This window comes from Terrapene carolina, unplaced genomic scaffold, assembly GCF_002925995.2.
Source record: "Terrapene carolina triunguis isolate 2854851 unplaced genomic scaffold, T_m_triunguis-2.0 Scaffold233, whole genome shotgun sequence".
Lineage (NCBI taxonomy): Eukaryota > Metazoa > Chordata > Testudines > Emydidae > Terrapene > Terrapene triunguis.
In genome coordinates, this window is record NW_020664584.1 from 797,614 (window position 1) to 821,898 (window position 24,285).

At 49.7% G+C, this 24,285-nt stretch overlaps 1 protein-coding gene across 1 annotated transcript in view; it reads right to left on the reverse strand.

The window, feature by feature from the left end:
- Positions 1–3,807, reverse strand: part of LOC113407631 (neuritin-like) — a 13,454-nt gene extending 9,647 nt beyond the window's left edge. The window contains exon 1 of the mRNA XM_026656754.1: positions 3,765–3,807. Coding sequence (XP_026512539.1) covers positions 3,765–3,807 — 43 coding nt within the window. The remainder of the gene's footprint in view (positions 1–3,764) is intronic.
- Between the last annotated feature and the right edge of the window lie 20,478 nt (positions 3,808–24,285).

A 24,285-nucleotide genomic window follows, 5' to 3' on the forward strand; every position in this document is an offset into this window, starting at 1 on the left:
GGCAGCCCCCGTGCCTCCGGACCCTGCGCCACCAGAGCCCGGGCAGGGAAGTGCCCGCCCGGCGGCTGGGGTCCGGAGGCAAGGGGGCTGCCTGAAGCCCATAGCGCTCGGGCAGCTCGGCTCTTAAACAGAGCCGAAGAGTCAGGGGAGGAGCAGAGCCGCCATTTTCCTGGACATGTTCGGCTTTTTGGCAATTCCCCCCGGACGGGGGTTTGAGTGCCGAAAAGCCAGACATGTCCGGGAAAAAGAGGACGTATGGTAACCCTAGGTTTGTGGGCAGAGCTAGGGAGAGTACCCTCCCCTACACAGACACCGTTCCATCCCTGGAATAAATATGAAAAAAAGGAACCATTAACATTCTCTGTTCTGCTGGGAAGGGGAGAAATGCACTTTTTAGCCCTTAGTAAACAGGGTTTCTTCTTAAAAATCAGTGGACTCAGTGATGACACAAAGTGGGGACCTGTTCCTATTCCAGCCCTCAATGAATCCCATTCTGCCCAAAGGGGAAATAGCAAGAAGAATGGCCAAGAATTCAAACCTGCACTGCCCCTTTTTTTGATTCCTTTTGGGGTGGTTCCCAAGCTCTCTGTGCCCAGAATTTCAGGAGGAAGATTTCTCATGGATGACTATTGAGAGAAAGTTTGCAGATGACACAAACTGGGGGTGTGGTAAATACTAAAGAGGACAGGTCACTAATACAAAGCAATCTAGATCGCTTGGTAAAATGGGCGCAAGCAAACACTATGCATGTGAATATCGCTAAATGTAAATGTATTCATCTAGGAACAAAGAATGTAAGTCATACTTACAGGATAAAGGACTCTATCCTGGGAAGTCATGACTGAAAAATATTTGGGGGGTTGTGGTGGATAACCAGCTGTACATGAGCTCCCAGTGTGATGCTGTGGTCAAAAGGACTAATGCAATCCTTGGATGAATAAGAGTACAGAAGTTATTTTACCGTTGTTTCTGGCACTGGTGTAACTGCTGCTGGAACACTAAGTCTAGGTCTGGGGTCTGCAATTCAAGATGGATGTTGATAAATTGGAGAGGGTTCAGAGAAGAGCCAGGAGAATGATTAAAGGATTAGAAAACCTGCCTTATAGTGACAGACTCTCAAGGAGCTCAATCTGTTAGTTTAACAAAGAGAGAATTAAAGGGTGACTTGATTAGTTTATAAGTACTGATATGAGGAACAAATATTTAATAATGGGCTCTTCAGTCTAGCAGAGAAAGGTCTAACAGGATCCAAAGGCTGAAAGTTGTAGCTAGACCAATTCAGACAGGAAATAAGGCACACCTTTAACAGTGAGAGTAACTAACCATTTACCAAGATATGTATGTGCTGTATTCTCTATCCCTGACCATTTTTTAATTGATTGGATGTTTTCCTAAAAGCTCTGCTCTGGGAACTATTTAGGGGAAGTTCTCTGGTCTGTGCTATGCAGGAGGTCAGATGATGGAATCAATTCTGAAGCACTTAGAGGAGAGGAAAGTGATCAGGCACAGTCAGCATGGATTCACCTAGGGCAAGTCATGCCTGACTAACCTAATTGCCTTTTATGACGAGATAACTGGGTCTGTGGATGAGGGGAAAGCAGTGGATGTGTTATTCCTTGACTTTAGCAAAGCTTTTGATACGGTCTCCCAGAGTATTCTCACCAGCAAGTTAAAGAAGTATGGGCTGGATGAATGGACTATAAGGTGGATAGAAAGCTGGCTAGATCGTCGGGCTCAACGGGTAGTGATCACTGGCTCCATGTCTAGTTGGCAGCCGGTATCAAGCGGAGTGCCCCAAGGGTTGGTCCTGGGGCCGGTTTTGTTCAATATCTTCATTAATGATCTGGAGGATGGCGAGGACTGCACTCTCAGCAAGTTTGCAGATGACACTAAACTGGGAGGAGTGGTAGATACGCTGGAGGGTAGGGATAGCATACAGAGGGACCTAGACAAATTAGAGGATCGAGCCAAAAGAAACCTGATGAGGTTCAACAAGGACAAGTCCAGAGTCCTGCACTTAGGACGGAAGAATCCTATTCACTGTTACAGACTAGGGACTGAATGGCTAGGCAGCAGTTCTGCAGTAAAGGACCTAGGGGTTACAGTGGACGAGAAGCTGGATATGAGTCAACAGTGTACCCTTGTTGCCAAGAAGGCTAACTGCATTTTGGCTGTATAAGTTGGGGCATTGCCAGCAGATCGAGGGACGTGATCATTCCCCTCTATTCGACCTTGGTGAGGCCTCATCTGGAGTACTGTGTCCAGTTTTGGGCCCCACACTACAAGAAGGATGTGGAAAAATTGGAAAGAGTCCAGTGGAGGGCAACAAAAATGATTAGGGGGCCAGAGCACATGACTTATGAGGAGAGGCTGAGGGAACTGGGATTGTTTAGTCTGCAGAAGAGAAGAATAAGGGGGGATTTGATAGTTGCTTTCAACTACCTGAAAGGGGGTTCTAAAAAGGCTGGATCTAGACTGTTCTCAGTGGTAGCAGATGACAGAACAAGGAGTAGTGGTCTCAAGTTGCAGTGGGGAAGGTTTAGGTTGGATATTAGGAAAAACTTTTTCATTAGGAGGATGGTGAAGCACTGGACTGGGTTACCTAGGGAGGTGGTGGAATCTCCTTCCTTAGAGGTTTTTAAGATCAGGCTTGACAAAGCCCTGGCTGGGATGATTTAGTTGGGAATTTGGTCCTGTTTGAGCAGGGAGGGTGGGAGGGGTTGGACTAAATGATCTCCTGAGGGCCCTTCCAATCCTGATATTCTATGATGATCCCAATGGTCCCTTCTGGCCTTGGAATCTAGGATTCTTTCACTATGAAAAGGATGGGAGAGAAGAGGCTGCTCTGGTGACAGGTGCTTAGTGTATTGTGTCTCTATTGTGTGCCTGTCCCTCTGTGACCCGTGAGAAGAGATCCTATTCCTGGCTAACCAACCAGCAGGGCTCCGAGCCAACTGCAGTGCTCCATGCAGAGGGGAATGGCATCCTCCGTGCCCCCTCCCATGGAAACAGGGCTGCCTAGAGGATTCAGGGGGCCTGGGGCAAAGCAATTTTGGGGGCCCATTCCATTAAAAAAAGTTGCAATACCATAGAATCCTATATTCTCGTGGGGGCCCCTGTGGGGCCCAGGGCCTGGGGCAAATTGCCCCACTTGCCCCCCCCACACACACACACGGCCCTGCATGGAGAGGGGACTTCTCTGCCCCAGCTGAGAGCGGCTGAAATGCAGCCACCTCCGTAATTTCCACGGCAATTGGGACCCACTAACGCCCCCAGCAGGAAGGGCCCGGGGGAGGTTCCTGCTCCGCTGCCCAGGCTGGGCTCGGGGTTAAGATGGGAAGGGCCCCCGGCTGCCCCCGGAGGTTGGGCGCGTCACACCAAGGGATGAGCTCGGGAAAGCTGCAGCCAGGGGCTGCCTGGGGCTGGGTGGCGGATGTAACTCGCGGTGCCCACTGCGGGCCACACGCCCCCCGCTCCCCCTCCCGGGCGGAAGCCGAGAGAAAAGCCGCCCCCGAGGGCAGCCTGGGCTGGGGGCGCCTGCAGGCTCCGGGCTCGTGGCGCACCGCGGCAGCTCAGCGCCAGGGGGCGCCATCGCCGGCTGCGCTGGGGTGACCCCGCCGGGGCGGTGCTGCCCCCGGGCTCGGCTGCCCCCCAGCGGGACTCTGCCCTATTGCTGCGGGGCCGGTCCCTGCCTGGCTCCCCCGGGGCCCGGTTCGAGCGTGTCTCCTGCGGGACCGGAGCCGCCCGGCCTGCCCGTTCCTTACCCAGCGTGAGGAGCAGCAGCGCCGTGCCCAGCCTCTGGCCCATCGCCTTCTCCGGCGGCTCCGCTCCTCAGGGGCTCCGGCGCGGCTCCGGGCCCGGGATCAGCAGCAGCCCCCCGCTGCAAGGGGAGTTCATGGTCCTGGAAACTCCGCGATCGCGCTTCCCCGAGCCCCGCGCAGCGCCCGGCTCCAGCTGCCTCTCAAGCCCTTTGCATTTCCCGGGGGTTCTCCCCCTGGCCGCTCGGTCCCTGCTGTGTGATGCCCCCGCCCCCCAGTGCAGCTTCCAGGGGGTTGGGGAACCCCGCGGGGAGTCCCCTTAATACCTAGCCATGGGAAGCCCCCTTCCCTGGTCCTGCAGAGCTGGGCGGCTCAGGCATCTGGAGAGTTCAGCGCCTTCCCCATCCCCTTCTCCTCCCCCAGCTCCCTGCCCCTCCCATAGCCCCGCCATCCCCACACCTGTCTCCGGATGGAGAGGAATAGCCAGAGCCCGTGTGAGCGCTGAGCTCAAGGGATGGGGGGGGGTAAGAAATACTGGGGGGGTATTAATAGTCTCACGCACATATACCCCCCCAAAATCGATCCCTGGTGAAGCGCAGGTGGAACTGGCTTGTTGCAGGTTCTGTAAGAGAGGGACTTCGCATCAGAAGACCCTGGAAAGTGCCTTAGCAGGCAGGTGGATTAGTTCCCAGCCTTGGGCGTTCTTAACAATCCTCCCCAGACTGATGTGGCCCCTCCTGGCGTCTCCAGCGGGCGGCATGTTGGGCTCTGGCTTCCAGAGGAAGGGCAGCAGGAAATTTCTCTAAAGAGCAGCACCGGGAGCCAGCTAAGAATGGTCCAGAGGAGAGACTCAGGAGAAAGGTATTGAATATAGGGGTCTTCTGTGGTCATGCTGCCTGGCACTCAGGTACACACCCTTACAAACCTAGTGTAAGGTGTAACCTGGTGTACAAACGCCTGGTGGCACACAGAAACACCCCCCACGTACACACACGCTCACACTCCCTTACAAACATACAGATCCCATCACACACACACCCTCCCAAACACACACATGCCCGCGCACACAAACACCTCAGTCACCCACCCCCACCCTGCTTCTCCCTCCCATGCACCCTCCCCCTCGTGTTCACAGGTGGGCACATGGGGCTTCATGCAGACTGTGGAAGGAATTTTTCTAGCCACCAACTGCTGTATGAAAGGAGAAGAGGGGCTCCCTGTAAACGTGCAAAACCACTTCTGTCCTCCTTCAAATCCTTCCTTAAAACTCTCATTTGCCCTGATGCCTACAACATATTTGGCAACAGTTAGGCTGCTGGTGTGCTGAGACCACTGCCTGCCATGCTGACCAATATTGTAGGTCTCATTGTTTGTACTGCCTTGTCTGTCTGCTGTATCCATCTGATGGCTCTCATTTTAGTCTTGTATTGTAAGCGCTTTGGGGCAGGGACTTTTTGTATTGTGCTTGTACAGCTTCAAGCACAATGGGATTCTGGCCCATGTTTGCGGCTCCTAGGTTGTACTGCAATACAAATAAATAGTAACAGTAATGATGATGAACTGAAGAAATCGGAACACTCCGCAGCAGCAGGGAATTGCCATGTGACATTCTCAGTTAAGTATACAGGGCAGCAAAGCCAGAGGTAGGAAAGGGAGCTAAAGGGAGCAGCAGAGATTGAAGCATGGAGATGGCAAGGGGTATAGGAGACTAAGGACATGATCCCAAGGGAGCCTACTGACTTCAACACACTTCAGATCAGGCCCTAATAGAAAAACCATCCTGGCTGATAACCTGATCTGGAATGACAAATGGACACAAGGGATCAAACTCCAAACACACTGTGTGACCCAGCCTGCGCAGGTGGTGCCCACTCCAACCTCACACACCTGAGATGTCTTGTCTTTTTCCTTAGGCTTGGCCACTCTTGGGTAACTTACCACACCAATTGAATTGAATTGCAATGTAAAATCCTAGTGCCACCTGCTGGCTGCTTCTCATATGTTTAATGGGGAAAGGGATTAGAAAATTGAGGAAATTCAAGGTCCCCTTTTCTATGGAGGTTGTCGCTGTTTTAAAAGCTGCAAATATTTATGTAAAACAAAACCAATGGCAGTGGGTCTGCACTCATAAGCAACCTGCAGTAACAAACCTTTGCCTTGATGCCAATAGCATGGGCTAGGCAGCTGTGACCACTGTTTATCATGCTGACTAGTATCGTTGCATTGTTTCCTTGGGCTCACTCTGTTTATCACATCCACCTGTTGCTCTTGTTTTAAACTTAGATTCTAAACTCTTTGGGCAGGGCCCACCTCTTTGTTCTTTGTTTGTAAAGTGCCTAGCACAGTGAGGCCCTGATCTATGGCTGGGGCCCCCAGGAGTTACCTCAATATGAACAAACACATAAATAACAATTCATAATAAACCAGTGTGTGCAGGTCAGCCCTTATAAGCAACCCTACAATAACAAAGTGTTTATGTATTTATTTGTTAAGAATGATTCTTTAGCACCACACGTTTTATACACACATAATCATTCATAATGAATTCATAATTCTCAATGATCTTTCAGGGTCTAGGTGATTTTTTTCCTGGAGGTCCCAATCCTGCAAACACTTATGCCCATGCTTAACTTTATGCACTGTAAGTAGTTCCATTAACATAATTGAAGTAAATAAGGTTAAGCACATGTGTAAGTCTTTGCAAGATCAAGGCCTTAGTAGATGTTATCACAGAAATAAACCTGCCCATAGTTGTTTTCATCACTCTAACCTGGGTGTGTTGGGGGATTATACACCATTTTGCATAGCTAGGGCCTGATTCTGCATCTGCTCTTGTTTACATTAGGCTCCATTGATGTGAGTGAGGGTCACTTTTCATTTACACTGGTGGAAATGAGGGCAGAATCTAACCTTTGCCCAGACAAGCTCTCTTCTGCCCACTTTGATGACATCACTTCATGGTCTGGAAGTGTCACAGTTCAGCCTGTGTGACGTCACATTGCTGCATGTTTCACTTGTTACTATAACCACATTAACCCTATCTGTGACCAGTGTTAAGGCCTTCTGGAAGTAGGAGATGGGCACAAGATTGTGTTGTTTTCTATTCCCTCCTGGATCTGTGGATTAGGAGAAATGAAAGCTCTTTGGGCCAAGGATGTCCCAGGAAATGCTCTTCCTTCTGACCCAGAGAGAAGAACCCTCCATGGAAGGAGATCATAAAAATGACCTTCTGCTAGTACTGTTGGTTTAGGAGAAGGAACTCATTTGCTGGTAAACTATTGAGCTCCTCTTTGGGTTTCATTTAAAGATAGCATACTGACCTAAATCCATCCCTGAAATAATGCCATTGACTTTAGTGGAGTTACAAAGTTACAACGGGGATTAAAGTTACCTATTGTAGCGAGAAGAAGTTCAAGTGACTGCTTTGACCCCCCACTTGGTAAGGCAACTCCCATCTTTTCATATGCTGTGTATTTATATCTCCCTACTGTATTTTCCACTCCATGCATCTGATGAAGTGGGCTTTAGCCCACGAAAGCTTATGCCCAAATAAATTTGTTAGTCTCTAAGGTGCCACAAGGACTCCTCGTTGTTTTTGCTGATACAGACTAACACGGCTACCACTCTGAAACCTGTCAACAACCAGAGTGTTCATTCCAGCCCACTCTTCAGAGGTCTGCATTGCTGTGAATGCAAGGGAGGTGGAAACTACACCTTTGGCCACCTGTGCCAAACTCAATCCAATCAGCTCCCACTTTGACAAATGCTAGAGACACATTTTGTGTCTGAAGGATGCAGATTATTCCCTTTATTTGTAGAATTATGGATCAGTGCATCACTCAGCTGATCTTTCTCTCGAAACCTCATCTCAGTCTCTGCCCAGCTCAGAACATCTGCAAGCCCTGAAAGGAAAACAAACATCGGTGCTGTTTCTCTGGAGAGAGGTATCATCGAGTGCAGTGATTGGGGCTTCTCTAGGCCTAAACACCAACCCACAGCGAGAGGGTAGCTTAGCTGCTTATCCGCCTTGGAATCTGCATGCTTCATGCTGGGACAGAGCTAATGTGGATGATAATTATATCCGTCATAATCCTATTAGTGTCGATGGGAATGATGGGACTTCATCAAAGGGGGGAAGGTCCTGTTACTGTGGGGTGACCTCCTCCATGGGGAGGGAATGTATTCTGTTAGGGGCAATGTGTTACTCACAATCAAGGAGAGCAGACTTCGAATGTGAGCCCTACATGGCAGAGATTGTCTTTTACTAGACTGGCAAAGTGCCCTGCGTATGTATGGTTCTATATAATTAGTACTGAGTTAAGAATAGGCCCAACGGTGACCTGGGTCAGGCACTGCCGTTATTGGGAATAACTTCAGCAAAGAATTCAAGGAGACACCTACAAGCTCTGCATTGGATTGACCCAATTTGCCCTGCCCCGGCTGTGCTGAGTGCCTGAGACAAGAGTTTCTAGCTATGGAAGGAAAACAGGAAAGTATTAAAAGTGGCCTTGGGGCACAGCTCTTGCTTGCATTGCTAGCGTGGCTGGGTTCAAATCCCCCTGGCACCATGGCTGGGGGTGTGTGAAAATTCTAGGTGCTTCGATACTGTGGTGAGAAGTGGGGTATAAGAACCTATAGAAGAGGGGACCCCCATGCTAGTCCAGCTGCCGCTTGTCGTGCTGCTACATAGACGATTCCAGGTTAGGTCGCCCATTCAATCTCCAGCTTCCCAGAGCCAGCAAGGACTAAGAATCGTGGCAGTGCACAGGCAGCAAGATGCGGGGGAAGCACCTCAGCTGTCTCTGCAGTGACTCCCTCTGGCCCTTGACAGGATTAAGAAGGATCCAGCCTGGCTAGGGGAGAGAAAGTTGCAGTGACTCAATGCCTAGGAGAGAAAGTTACAGGGGGATGCCAGAGATTTTCTCTTCAGTCGAAAGCCAGTGTCCGGAAGCTTACAAGGAACAGACACTGTCACTCCTGGTACTGGATGGTGAGAGTGTGCTCCAGAGTCTCGCCACATGACCGAGTGCAGCAGGGTTTGATCCATCGCTGGGTCGCTGGTCTACAGAGCACTTTGGGAGCTGGTACGTGGAGCCGCTTGGGCAGGCCTTCGAACCAGCACTTCTGATGCAGATCAGGAGGCTGGGTTTCCAAGGGCAGCTCAAGGTTACTCTGCACAGCTGCAGCATCTGTATCCATGTCCTCAGCATCGGTGACAGGACTAGCACCAGCATCTGCTTGAGGCTTGTCTGGGTCCTTGGAGGAGACACTTGTCCTAAAACAAAATCCAAAAGGAAACATGGTTGTTTCCCATTCCAGCCATCTGCAGATTCCAAAACAGCTTGTAAAACAGTCCTCTGAACCCAGCTCTCCTGGAACTGGCCACAGAGACAACCCTTTTGACTGAGCGTGCAGCCCACAGGGAATGGTAAGGATCATTCTGGCAATTAGGCACAGGAGTGAGAGAAGCCAAAAGGAAACATGCAGGGGCCATTCACACAAGAGACACCCCCCTCCCCAATACAAAAAGGAAGAGGAGGAACCGTCTGAGTGGCTCAGAGACAGAGGGCAGGGTGCAAGCATTGAACAGGAGCTACTGCGAAGAAAGAAGGATGTGGTCCTGCTAGGTGACTGTAGTGAGGGACCTGGCTATTTTGGTATGTTGCCTCTCAAGTGCCTGGAAAAGGGTTGAGGTGGGAACAATGACATGAGTGAAAGGAAAATGTTTTAGAGATGATCACAGTGATCCGGGCTGTGGCTGCCCTCACGTACCTCCATTATTTCAAATACGTGGCATTTTCATCATGCTTTCTGTGTTCAGAGCACTGGACAGAAATTAGCTAATTAATCTGGCTCACAGCACCCCATGAGGCCGGGAGGGAACTCATATTCTCCTCCTTTCTCAGACAGGGATACTGAGACAGAGAGGTGAAATGACTAGAAAATTGAATGGTAGGACTGGAAGGGACCTCGAGAGATCATCTAGTCCAGTTCCCTGCACTCATGGACTAAGTATTATCTAGACCAAGGGTTCTCAACCTTTTTCTTTCTGAGGTCCGCCCAGCATGCTATAAAACCTCCATGGCCCACCTGTTGCACAACTCCTGATTTTCTGCATATAAAAGCCAGGGCCAGTGTTAGGCAGCAGCAAACAGAAATTGCTTGGGGCCGCATACCACAGGGAGCCCCATGAAGCTAAGCTGCTCAGGCTTCGGCTTCAGCCCCAGTTGGTGGGGCTCAGGGCCTCAGGCTTTAGCCCCATGCAGTGGGACTTCTGCTTTCTGCCCTGGGCCCCAGTGAGTCTGATGCTGGCCCTGCTTGACGGACCCCCTGAAACCTCCTCGCAGCCCCGCAGGGGACCCTGGATCCCTGGTTGAGAACCACTGATTTAGACCATCCCTGAAAGGTGTTTGTCTAACTTGCTCTTATAAATCTCCAATGCTGGAGATTCCACAGCCTCCCTTGGCAAGTTATTCCAGTGTTTAACCAGCCTGACAGAAGTTTTTCCTAATGTCCAACCTCAACCACTCTTGCTGCAATTTAAGCCCATTGCTTCTTGTCCTATCCTCAGAGGTTAAGGAGAACAATTTTTCTCCCTCCTCCTTGTAACAACCTTTTATGTACTTGAAAACTGTTATCGTGTCCCCTCTCAGTCTTCTCTTCTCTAGACTAAACAGACCCAATTTTTGCAATCTTCCCTCATAGGTCATGTTTTCTAGACCTTTAATCATTTTTGTTGCTCTTCTCTGGACTTTCTCCAATTTTTCCACATCTTTCCTGAAATGTGGCGCCCAGAACTGGACACAATACTCCAGTTGAGGCCTAATCAACGTGAAGTAGAGCAGAAGAATTACTTTTGGGGTCTTGCTTACAACACTCCTGCTAATACATCCCAGAATGAAATTTGCTTTTTTTGAAACACTGTTACACTGTTGACTCATATTTAGCTTGTGATCCACTATCCCCAGATTCCTTTACACAGTACTCCTTCCTAGGCAGTCACTTCCCATTTTATATACTGATTGTTTCTTCCTACGTGGAATACTTTGCATTTGTCCCTATTGAATTTCATCCGATTTACTTCAGACCATTTCTCCAGTTTGTCTAGCTCATTCTGTTTCTGAATGCCTGATTTAGAAGGGGAAATAGCCCAAGGCCACCCCCTGAGTAAGTGACAGAGCCAGGATTAGAACTCGGGACAGTCTGACTCCCAGCCTCTTCCCGACTGTCATTTCATTCTGCTTCAACAATTGTACCTCCCTTCTCCACCACCCAGCTCTCCAGACTCCAGCCAGCCTATGCAGAATGGGCTGCTGCTGCTGCCCTTGCCAAGCATACAAAGTACAAGCGCATCTCTCCCATCTCCAGACAGCTCTCTTGCCCCGGGGTCATTACAGGATACAGCTCAAAATTGCCTTCTTTGATTTGAAATCCCTCTATTCCACTTACTGTAGGTCATGTCTCCTCTAGTACCTTCCCTGATCGCTCCAGCCCTCCGGCACTAGCTTCTTGGAGAAATCTGGGCATGACAACATTTTCCCCTTTTTAAATCAGGCATTCGGAAGCAAAAATCAGACTGTCTGCGGCCCCATGGAATCATGGCTGAGAGGTGGCCTAAAATATTCCGAATGAGCTAATTTCACCATCTGCCACCTTTCACTTCCCCTTCTTTCCCCCGTTCCCCCAGTCACACTTCCTGACACAGCCTGAAAAAACTCCCCATCCCACAATGTACTCACACAAAGCTCGCCATCACGTAACCATCCTCAGGTTCATGCATTGTGCCCATTAGACAGTCACAGGGAAGCAAAAAGCCAGGGATTCCGTTATACAGGGACTCACCCAGAGGGGACAGCAGCGAGGTTGGGAGGCTCCTGGAACGCCAGTGACTTCCAGTAGCTGACAGCTAATGCACGTAGCCGGAGGATCCTGTGATCAGCGTTCTTCAGCAGCTTCAGCAGTGACAGCTTCTTGAGTATCTGCCGGATTGGGTACAATGGGAATGAAAGGCTGAAATACTTTATTGCCTTCCCTGATCTCATGAGGTTGTCACAGCCAGAGAAGGAAGCAGAAGCTACAGGCCAGTCACATCCTTTCCAGCCCCTTGGGCCAGCGTGTCAGACAGATCCCCAGTTGTGAATCCCTTCTGGGCCCTTGGCCCATAGAAGAAAGAGACACTGAGATGTTGACATGCACACCATTGCCCTCCCTTAAAATTCCAGCCAAGAACCAGGGAGCGTTCGAGACGAACAGACACACAACTACTGGAAGAGTCCATGCGCTGCAGCTCAGCCTGCAGTGGGGTAGGGAACAAGGCTCCTGACATGCACAGACCCCACACTACCGTCCAGTTTTACAGTGCCTATTGCCTCGTAATGAGGGTGACACCTATCTACCGGGGCTGGTACATGTAAAAAACCAGGGTGGCTTCTTACTGTCTTTAGATGGTTCTTCTCTTGTTCCATGTCGCTCAGCTGACATGCTCCAGTCTTCACATCTTCAGTCTGTGAAAGGAAAAGACCAGGCACACTTGAGGCAATAGATTTAATACTAGAGTGGACAAAGCACGAGCAAATGCATTGTAGGGGACAATCCTGCCCTGTCCTCTGGGGAACCAGTGTCTAGATGGGATCTGATCAGTCTTTTTCTTATCTCTAATGTCTCTGAGCCTATGAGTCAGTGCAACATTTAAAAGGCCACTGCTGGATAACCCTAGTATGTGTGCAGCATCACGTTAGACTTCTTTAAATTTATGGCCTTGCTGGGACTTTCCCTACTGCATGTGTTTGTTATTGCTTTAGTGGTTGAGCCCCACCAAGGTGCTCAGCATTATACAGAACACGTAGGAAAACCAGGTCCCAGCCCCAAAGGCCTTACAGTCTACATCATTCCAGTCTAAGGGCAAATTCTCTCTTCCCCCACCCCACCTATTCATTCCCTTTGCCAGTTTCAAAGAGGTTCAGGGAGGAGGATCACTACAACTCATCACAGGGTCTGAAGAAGGACTGACTGTACCTGGTGAATGAGGGCTTTCTTCTTCCCTGGGGCCTTCATTGTCATTCAGGGATAGTTCTGTAAGGGCTTTGATGGGAGGTTCTGTGGCAGACAGGCAAGATATCTGAGAGGTACCTGGGAGCTCCCTCTCTCTGAAATGCCACTGGTCCTCCCTAGGGTCTGAGGTCTTGGGGTGATGTCAATTCAGACAGAGGCTGTGACCTCATTTATCTGTGACACCAGAAACCACATGTCAATATTGAGGGTGACAGGGTGTGCTGGGGAGTTGCAGATGGGGTGGGGGGGTAATGCACACCGGGGGAGGAATAAAGAGAAGGGTGTAACATCAATAGTGAGGGGTTCTATCTCCCCCAGATAGGACAGTTTCCAATTTAACATAGGAAACCAAAAAGTGGAGCAGCATGGCAAACGTTCAGGGCAGGGGACTGGCACTCCCAATCCGCCATCAGCTCACTGGGTGACCTTGAGAAAGTCAGTCTGTGCCTTAGTTTCCTCATCCATAAAATGAGAATAGTCCTGAGGCTGTGGGGCTTTGTTAATTAATGTTTATAAAGCCGCTGAGATCCTGAGATGAAAGGGACTGTAGCAGTACAAATTTAATTATTATTAAGAATAAATAAATAACTACCAGGAGCTCTCATGATTCCTGGCACAATACCTGGGGCTCTGGGTATTGCTGTAGGGGTGAAGAGCTGTCCTCATGGTGAGAAAAGGTGGGGAAACGTGAAAGGAACTGGCTTTGGATTTATTACATACAGAATGTTTCTGGTGACCTCTCTCCTGAGCCGGCATTTCTGATACTAATAATTCATAATAAAAATGAATAGGTTTGAGGGAAGGGAAGTAAAAGTGGGTATAACAGGGCAATCTGCCCCTTTAATAGTCCAGGGGGAAGGGGGACAAAGAGTACCAACCCTGTCCCCGAGAGAAGCCCGGCAGGCAGGTGCTGGGACTCAGTTGACACAGCTGATCAGCATTTCATGATTGGCCCACACTCTCAGCCAGACAATATAAAGGAGAACTAAACCCATAAAGAAGGGGGTAGTCAGGACTGAGATGTTTTCTTTAGTAACCAGAGCTGGCTGGCCGGCCGGCCAGCCCGCCCGCCCTAAGGAGCCCCCAGGGGTTGGAAAGGATCATCCCTGGTAGCTACTGAAGCTCAGAGGACCCCAGTCTGAATGCTGACCAGGCTGATGTTTGTGTTATTTTTTTTTTTTTGCACACCTTTCCCTCTTTCTTTCTTTCTTTCTTTCTGAAGGTGATATAAACAGGGCTCTGAAGAAAGGAGCAGAAACTAACCTGGGTGTGTCTGATTGTCTCTCCTCAGCTGGTGACTAGGGCCACCAGCGTAGAGTGGGTCTAAAGTGAGAGGCAAGTTCACAGACCTGAGTATTGTGACTTATAGGCCTACTCCCACCAGACTGGGGCATTCTGAGCTTACAGAGCTCCTGGCCTGATTTCTTTGTGTCTATAGAGCAGTGATACTCAGACCTCAGTTGTTCAGGAGCTAAATTACCCAGAAAAGCCACAATAGTGTGAATTCATTGCTTCATTTACTATAGTACTATTCATATTTAAACAGTATGATGGGAAATAGTGTGTGTGTGTGTATATATGTGTACGCACACACGTACACACACACACACACAAATAAGTTAATAACTTAGTGCAAGTTGATAACTTAATTGGTTAATAACATAGTAGAAGCATTCTGACTGGTTAATAACAGAGGGTATGTCTACACTACGAGGGTAATTCGATTTTACTTAAATCGAATATGTGGAATCGATATTGCAAAGTCGAACGTGTGTGTCCACACTAAGGACACACTAAGGACAGTAATTCGACTTTGTGAGTCCACACTAACGGGGCGAGCGTCGATATTGGAAGCGGTGCACTGTGGGCAGCTATCCCACAGTTCCCGCAGTCCCCGCTGCCCATCGGAATTCTGGGTCGAGCCGCCAATGCCTTCTGGGTAAAAAAAATTTGTCGTCATCCGTCCGTCACTAACGCCCTCCCTCCCTCCATGAAAGCGCCGGCGGGAATCAGTTCGCGCACTTTTCTGGTCAGTGACAGCGCGGACGCCACAGCACTGCGATCATGGATCACGCTGCGACCATCGCTGCACTTGTGGCCGTTCTCAACACCTCGCAGCTTATCATACACCTTTCCCTGAGGCAGATGCAGAGAAATCGGGCGAGGAGGCTACGGCACCGCCGTGAGAGCCTGAAGTCGGAGAGTGGCACAGAGCTGTCAGAAACCACGAGCCCCAGCGCCCAGGACATGACGTTGGCAATGGGGCATGTGGATTTTGTTGAACGGCGATTCTGGGCCCGGGAAACAAGCACGGACTGGTGGGACCGTATAGTGCTTCAGGTCTGGGATGAATCCCAGTGGCTGCGAAACTTTCGCATGCGGAAGGGGACTTCCTCGAACTTTGTGAGTTGCTGTCCCCTGCCCTGAAGCGCAAGGACACCCGCATGCGAGCAGCCCTCACTGTCCAGAAGCGAGTGGCCATAGCCCTCTGGAAGCTTGCAACGCCGGACAGCTACCGGTCAGTCGCGAACCACTTTGGTGTGGGCAAATCTACCGTGGGGGTTGTTGTCATGCAAGTAGCCAAGGCAATCGTCAAGGTACTGCTGTCAAAGGTAGTGACCCTGGGAAACGCGCAGGCCATCATAGATGGCTTCGCCGCGATGGGATTCCCAAACTGCGGTGGGGCTATCGATGGGACTCACATCCCTATCCTGGGACCGGACCACCAGGCCAGCCAGTACATCAATAGAAAGGGCTACTTTTCAATGGTGCTGCAAGCACTGGTGGACCATCGGGGACGGTTTACAAACATCTACGTCGGATGGCCGGGCAAGGTTCATGACGCTCGCGTGTTCAGGAACTCTGGTCTGTTTAGACGGCTGCAGGAAGGTATTTACTTCCCAGACCACAAAATAACTCTTGGGGATGTGGAGATGCCTACAGTCATCCTCGGGGACCCAGCCTACCCGCTAATGCCCTGGCTCATGAAGCCCTATACTGGCGCCCTGGACACAGAAAAAGAACTGTTCAACTACCGTCTGAGCAAGTGCAGAATGGTGGTGGAGTGTGCTTTTGGCCGTCTCAAAGGGAGATGGAGAAGCTTACTCACTCGCTGTGATCTCAGTGAAACCAATATCCCCATCGTTATTGCAGCTTGCTGTGTGCTCCACAATCTGTGTGAGAGCAAGGGGGAGACCTTTATGGCGGGGTGGGAGCTAGAGGCAAATAGCCTGGCTGCTGATTACGTCCAGCCAGACAGCCGGGCCATTAGAAGATCCCAGCGGGACGCCCTGTGCATCCGGGAGGCTTTGAAAGCTAGGTTCCTGAGTGAGCAGGGCAACCAGTGACTTTTCAGTTTGTGGACAGAAAAGCTGAACCTGCCCCCGTTTCTTTACCCAGTCCATTTTGACTATCCTCTCCAGTTACATACAACCTTCACCCCCTTCCCCTTCCCAAAAAATAAAATCATTTCGATTTTTTAATGAACACCGTTGTCTGTATTGCTGTTTTCGCGGGAATATTTTAAACCGGGGACGCAGACTGTGGCGGGGGGCGGGTTTAGTGTTCTGATGCAAATGATACTTCTAAACTCCCGGAATGACAGGCTCCGCACTGGTGGACTGGTTATTTCAATGGAGCCTGCCAGCACTCCTGGGGGGGACTGTGTGTATGTGTCGGCTATGTGACTTTCTGGCAGGGGGGGTAGGGTTACAGATCCCCTGCTGCGTGGATCTGTGAGCCAGGATAAGGACCGCTGCATAAGATCTGTAACTGCCCTCCCCCGCCACAAAGTCACAGAGCAACCCCCCCCCCAAAACATGAAAAACACCTCCCAGACTGACCAGGGTAACCAGTGACTGCACTGTGTATGTGTCCTGATGCTGGACCTGACACCGCCTCTGTACCCTGCTAAAGGTGACTGTCCTGTCCAATTACCAAGCCCCTTCCCCCCCTCCAGACAGACTCTCCCTCAAAAGAACCTGACTGAAACAGTAATGAACAGAAACAAACATTTTATTGCGAACCAGACATGAAACGTGGGGGGTGAAACTTGGACGGGGGCTTGTGTGAGGTGGGTAGGAAAGGACTTATGAAATTTTGGGGAATGTCAGCCTTCTACTGCTAGAGCAGTCTGCAGGGGTTGATTGAAAGTTTTAACGGCCCTTGCCGCCCCTCCTTCTTTGGACTTTGGGTGAGGGTGGTGTGGGACTTGGTGGCGGGTGAGGGCGGTTACAGATAGACTGCAGCGGGGCTCTGTCCTCCTGCCTCCGGTCTTGCAGAACATCCACAAGGCGCCGGAGCGTGTCCGTTTGCTCCCTCATTAGTCCAAGCAGCTTTTCAGTAGCCTGTTGGTCCTCCTGACGCCACCTCTCCTCCCGTTCCATGACTGCTCGGTGCATTTGTGACAAGTTCTCCCTCCACTGTGTCTGCTGGGCTGCCTGGGCTCGGGAGCAGCCCATTAGTTCTGTGAACATGTCTTCACGCGTCTTCTTCTTCCTCCGCCTAATCTGCGCTAGCCTCTGGGAGTGTGCTGACAGGCTGGGTTGGGAGACAGTCGCAGATGTGTCTGTGTGAATTTTAAAAAGGGAGTGAATTCCTGAGACAGATAAATGAAATTGTATACAAAGAACCTAGTCTTTCTCTGTGAACAAGACCATGCACTGAACCTCTCACATGCGCACTCAGGACAAGGTCGAATTTTCGGCCGTCGCCTTCAGTGCCTGTGGACTTGCGGAGGTCTTGGAGTGTTCAGAGAACTGTGGCTGGAGACCTGAACTTCTGGAGCGGGCAATAATGGTAAGCCGCAGACTTGTGGCTGCTTAAAACTCCAGCAGTAGCACTGGCCTCCTTTCACATTGAAAGCAATGCCAGTCTCTGCTGCCAGCAATCAGGACAGCATCAACTCTGCCCCTGTCCCACCCCCTCGCGGCTGTCCCAGGGAAAGATCCCTGTATGCTGCCCCTCTCCCTCCACCGCGTGGCTGTAAAGCAGTCCCAATACTAACAGTCCCCTCCCTAATTCAAAGCAGGGCGTCATGAGCGACATCACCCTCCTGAGGATCCCGGACACCCAGAGAGAACGCATGCTGCGGGAAAGCATGCAGAAACCGGGGCCGTATGCCGCCATGCTATGTCGGGCCATGATCCCCGAGTACCTGATTGTGGCATGGAGGGGACATGTCTGCTACCACGGAGGGCCCACTAAGATCGCCCTACCCCGGAACCTGATCAACAGGCTTGAGCTCTACCTCCACGAGACCTACGAGGAGTTCTCCTACGAGGATTTCTCGTCGATCCCCGGCCACATTGACCGGATTTTCGCGTAGGTGCACTGGGACTTTGGAGTGGAGCGTCTTGGGCCTGGGAATCATGTAGTAACGGACATTGTGAAATTTTTTTAAAATACTTGGGACTAAATTGAGAAGAGCCTAAGACAGAGAAATCATGCAAAACCCATTTGTTACCTTTGTAAATATTCCTGTTTTGTACCTGATTATTTTTTTACTAGTTTACAGCACTTTTATAAATATACATTGTTAATAGTATAAATATTACCGTTCTGTTTTAAATAAATGTTTACATGTTTACAGCACTTACTGCTTGATCCGTCCCCTGATTCTGTGTCCGGGGTAAGGGATGGGGACGGTTGGTAGGGGATCTCGGTAAGGGTGATGAAGAGCTCCTGGCTGTCGGGGAAATCAGCGGTGCCAGCGCTGTCGACTGCCTCGTCCTCCTCATCTCCTTCTTCATCTTCCCCGTCCGCTGTCATGTCCGACATGATCCCATCCTCGGAGTCCACGGTCAGGGGTGGGGTAGTGGTGGCGGCCGCTCCCAGGATGGAATGCAGTGCCTCGTAGAAACGGGATGTGTGGGGCTGGGATCCGGAGCGTCCGTTAGCCTCTTTGGTTTTTTGGTAGCCTTGTCTCAGCTCCTTGATTTTCACGCGGCACTGCGTTGCATCCCGGCTGTAGCCTCTCTCTGCCATGGCTTTGGAGATCTTCTCGTAGATCTTAGCATTCCTTCTTTTGGAGCGCAGCTCTGAAAGCACGGACTCATCGCCCCACACTGCGATGAGATCCAAGACTTCCCGATCAGTCCATGCTGGGGCCCTCTTTCTATTGGATTGCACGGCCATCTCTGCTGGAGAGCTCTGCATAGTTGCCACTGCTGCTGAGCTCCCCTCGATGTCCAAAGAGGAACTGAGATTCAAACTGCCCAGACAGGAAAATGAAAATGAATTCAAATTTTCCCGGGGGTGTGGCTGGTCAGAGCATCCGAGCTCGGACTGCTGTCCAGAGCGTCAACAGAGTGGTGCACTGTGGGATAGCTCCCGGAGCTATTACCGTCGATTTCCATCCACACCTAGCCTAATTCGATATGGCCATGTCGAATTTAGCGCTACTCCTCTCGTTGGGGAGGATTACAGAAATCGATTTAAAGAGAGCTTTATGTCGAACTAAATGGCTTCCTGGTGTGGACGGGTGCAGGGTTAATTCGATATAACGGCGCTAAAGTCGACATAAAAGCCTAGTGTAGACCAGGCCAGAGTGTTTTAATATCATGTGCTGCAAAGAGCCTCAGGAGACACATTAAAGAGCCACTTGCTCTCGTGAGCTGCAGTCTGAGTATTACTGATATAGAGTGTAGATGACTCTAGCTGTGATGTTGTGACTCGCTGACCTTAACCAGCACCAGCTACCTGGAGTGAGTATGTATCTGACACGGGGAGCTCCAAGTCCAGTAGAGACTGCTGAGGAACTGTCCTACAGACCTCTTTCCACAGCTCCGGTGTGAGCACACGTGGAATATCATGTCCAGTTCTGGGCTGCTCAATACTTGATAGAAGGGCATTCAGGGACTGGAGGGGCTGATTTCTGGGAGGTAAGAAGAGCTAAACAAACAGCGAGAGTGGGATGATTCGGTGTCATACACAGGGGGTGCACCTGAGATGAGTGGGATGAAATTCAGAAAAGGAGAGTGTAGTCTGAATATCAGAGGCAAACTTCCTGACAAGGGGAATGATTAGAGCAGCTGTTCTCAGCCCCTGTGAAGCTACATTCATAGAATATCAGGGTTGGAAGGGACCTCAGGAGGTCATCTAGTCCACCCCCTACTCAAAGCAGGACCAATCCCCAACTAAATCATCCCAGCCAGGGCTTTGTCAAGCCTGACCTTAAAAACCTCTAAGGAAGGAGATTCCACCACCTCCCTAGGTAATCCAGTCCAGTGTTTCACCACCCTCCTAGTGAAAAAGTTTTTCCTAATATCCAACCTAAACCTCCTCCACTGCAACTTGAGACCCTTACTCCTTGTTCTGTCATCTGGTACCACTGAGAACAGTCTATAGCCAGCCTCTTTGGAACCCCCTTTCAGGTAGTTGAAAGCAGCTATCAAATCCCCCCCTCATTCTTCTCTTCTGCAGACTAAACAATCCCAGTTCCCTCAGCCTCTCCTCATAAGTCATGTGCTCCAACCCCCTAATCATTTTTGTTGCCCTCCGCTGGACTCTTTCCAATTTTTCCACATCCTTCTTGTAGTGTGGGGCCCAAAACTGGACACAGTACTCCAAATGAGGCCTCACCAATGTCGAATAGAGGGGAATGATCACGTCCCTCGATCTGCTGGCAATGACCCTACCTATACAGCCAAAATGCTGTTAGCCTTCTTGGCAACAAGGGCACACTGTTGACTCATATCCAGCTTCTCGTCCACTGTAACCCCTAGGTCCTTTTCTGCAGAACTGCTGCCTAGCCACTCGGTCCCTAGTCTGTACGTTGCTCAGGCTTTGGCTGCAGCCCCAGGTGGCGGGGCTCAGGGCCCTGGCCTGCAGCCCCAAGCGGTGGGGCTTCACCTTTCTGCCATGGGCCCCAGTGAGTCTAATGCTGGCCCTGCTTGGTGACCCCACTGAAGCCTGCTCGTGGCCCCCCCAGGGGACCCCAGGCTCCTGGTTGAGAACCACTGCATTAGAGCAGCTACCAGAGCAAAGGCTGTGAGTCTCATCATTTGGGGCATTTAACAATGGACTATCAAATCTACTGGCAGAGAACAATCTTGCACCTTCCCCCGCCCCAAGAGAGACTAGAGAGAATAGGCCTTCTCCATCTCCAGTTTCTACAAATATCAAATCAGTGCCCAGAAAGCAGGCAGGTGAAATCAAGCCTGGGATGCAAAGAACATGAGGGGAAGGAGGGAAACCTGCCAAAGAGAGAGAACACAGGGCAGGAAAGCTGAAACTGCACATGCCTTTCAGTAGATTGATCTCCGAGAGAGTGGAGCTGCCCCAATGGGGCTGGAAACACAGTCACTGATCAAATATACGGTACAAGGAGAGTGGTAGTGTCTCCTTTTAATACCATGATGGCTAGGTGAACAAAGATTGGTACTATTGCTACTGTCCCTGTTACTCCTGGGGATGGTGGACCTGTGTATGTGTGTCTGCAATGTTGCTGGGTTGAAGGCACTGTTGTATGTGTACATGGGTGTGAGTGTGTATTGACCTATATGTGTATATGCATGTGTTTTAAAATGGGTATATATATCCAGCAATGCATCTGCATCCATGTCAGCATATTAGTAGCATGTCTCTGTGTGTAAAACACTGCTGTATTCAAAAGTGCTTTACCAGTGTGTGTGTGTATGTTTGTGTGTGTGTGCATGCACATGTACCTGTGTATGCATCTAGCAATGCTGCTCTGTTTGAAGCTCTCACTCTTTTCTCCCAACTCCCCCTGCCTCCTCTCTTCTTTCAGTGGGGTCACAGTGTCTGATTCATCAGTGAGGCATAGAAGAGACAGGCGCTGTGACACAAAGGCTGAATTCTGTGGGTTTGGGGTGGAGGGGGACCCGTATCTGCTATAGATATGTCCTTTCAAGATGAGATCAGAGCTGCTGATTTGTTTATCTGTGAAAGCTGCCTTACTAACATGCTACATAAAGCTTGGAGGTGTTGGCACTGGATCCCTGCACCGCAGGCCATGGGGCTCTGTCCAGCTCGGTAGATGGGCAGTCAAGAAGGGATCAAAGTTCCTGCTTTGTTCGTGGGATTTCTGGATCAACCACTTCGGGAATTTGTGGAGCATTTTCTGCTGCTCTTAACAATAGCTGGGGCAAGGGAGGGGCAAACTGCTCACAATGCAAACTCCACAACTGAGTGGAATTTGCTGATGAGGAGGGTTATGAAGGAATCAAGGGGTCGCCTACCATCCATGACATTTGGGAATGTGGCTGTGAGTTTCCTATCCTTAGTAATTATGATAGTGTCCAGGGGACCATATCTGGTGTCTGACTGTTCTTGAAAGTGGTGTGGGCAGAGCACTGTAAAGCAGATATGTACAAAGGCACAGCGGTGATGAACTCTCATGCTTCAAGATGTAGGGAGATCAGTCGGCAAGGGGTAGGGGGAAATCCCTATCAGTCCTCATATGCAGCATTGCGGAGTTGGTCAGGGGCATCGAGTATACAGGCAGGATAGTGGACTTGATAGACCACCAGCGGCTGCGTTCACAGACCATCTCTCTGCGTTTCAGCTCTTTGAAGGAAACAAAGGGCAATGGGTAGGGTACACAGGAAGGCTGTGGATTTGATTGCAATCCAACAAGCTTGGCTGAATGTTTAAAATGAAGGGACTAGTGTACCCAGTAGGAGAACACTTCAGCCTCTCTGGTCACTCAGTAACAGACTTAAAGGTGGCAATTTTGCAACAGAAAAGCTTCAAAAACAGACTCCAACGAGAAACTGCTGAACTTGAACTGACATGCAAACTAGAGACCATCAATTTGGGTTTGAATAGAGACTAGGAATGGCTGAGCCATTATACACATTGAATCTATTTCCCCATGTTAAGTATCCTCACAAGCTGTCTGTAATGGGCTATCTTGATTATCACTATAAAAGTTTTTTCTCTTAATTAATTAGCCTCTTAGAGTTGGTAGGGCAACTCCCACCTTTTCATGTTCTCTGTATGTGTATATATATCGCCTTACTATATGTTCCATTCTATGCATCCAATGAAGTGGGCTGTAGCCCATGAAAGCTTATGCTCAAATAAATTTGTTAGTCTCTAAGGTGCCACAAGTACTCCTGTTCTTTTTGCAGATACAGACTAACACGGCTGCTACTCTGAAACCTCTCTTTGTTCTGTGTTTGTACAGCACCTGGAACAATGGGATCCTGGTCCATGATAAAGGCCTCTACAGTAATAATGTGTTAACTGAGATGGACTATGTGGCTCAGGGATTGAGGAAGGCAGCAAGAGCCCTTTTTGGATAGCCCACCAGTTCCACGCTAGCCCTGGGAAGTCACTGCCATCTGGTGGTTGGTGATGACCCCTGTGTGAAAGGTCTTGGTGGCTCTGTGCAGCTGCATACATCACAAAATCTGTCCTCCCCTATGGCATGGGCTGGTGCTCTCAGCAGAGGAGAGGCTAAGGTGTGAAGGGGCCATGGACACAGAACTCATTTCTTACCCCTGTGGGCCATTCACCCAGAGCAAAGATTACACCCATCCTGGGGCAGTTGGTGCTGAATTCACACTTTAAAAATGTGAACTGAATTTTCATGCTGATGTGAAAAAGGGGGGGGGGGATAAAAGCTCCTGAATGTCAGGGCTCTGGCTAGTCATTAGCCTTGATTTATTTGTTTAACACCAACAGTGGGCTTAGCACTGTACCAACACCCTAATATAAAGACAGTCCCTGCCCCAAGCAACTTACAGCATAAAAGACCACACAAGATGGGAAATCCAGCAGTAAGGAAGACTTATCATTGGGAGTGGGGGACATTTTCAAACATATCCAAGTGACTTAGGAGCACAGTTAGACCAGACAGAATGGCCTCTGGTTTGAGGGATGCCACAGAAGGGCTGTGGGCTATGACCAGGTGATGGTGAGGAAAACCTGACAAGTAGATCAGGTCAGAAGAACCTGGCTGGAGCAATTTTCCAGCTGAAAATGCAATTCCATCAAAAATGAAATGCTTCATGAAATTGTATTGATTTTGCTGAAATTTCATTTAGGAAAATAAAATGAGGGGAGAGGGAAATAATTCAGACAGTGTTGAAATACCCTGTGGAAGAAAACAAGTCCTCACTCTGCGTTTGTTAGCAACAAGTCAGAGACAGTTTATTATGAGCAATTGCAAGGGAAGACTGCAGTCGGACAGGGGGTCTCCTGACCTTAGGCAGACCTTCCCCCTACAAGCAGTAAAAGACAAGTATTTATACTTTTCCGTTACATACATCAACAGCTAACGGTTATCCTTGTTTATACAAACTCCCTCCAGACACTACCTTATCTCAAGGTTTCTGCTTAAGTCATCATTCCATTCTTATCAACTAAAAGCAAAGGTGAGAACAGCATCTCCTAGGGTTAGGGTTTCTTTTTGCTCAATCCTTAAAGGGTCTAAAGACATCTACCCCTAGATCTTACTTTTCTGCTTCCACAACCCCACTTCAACATTTTCAGAATGAAACATTTTGAT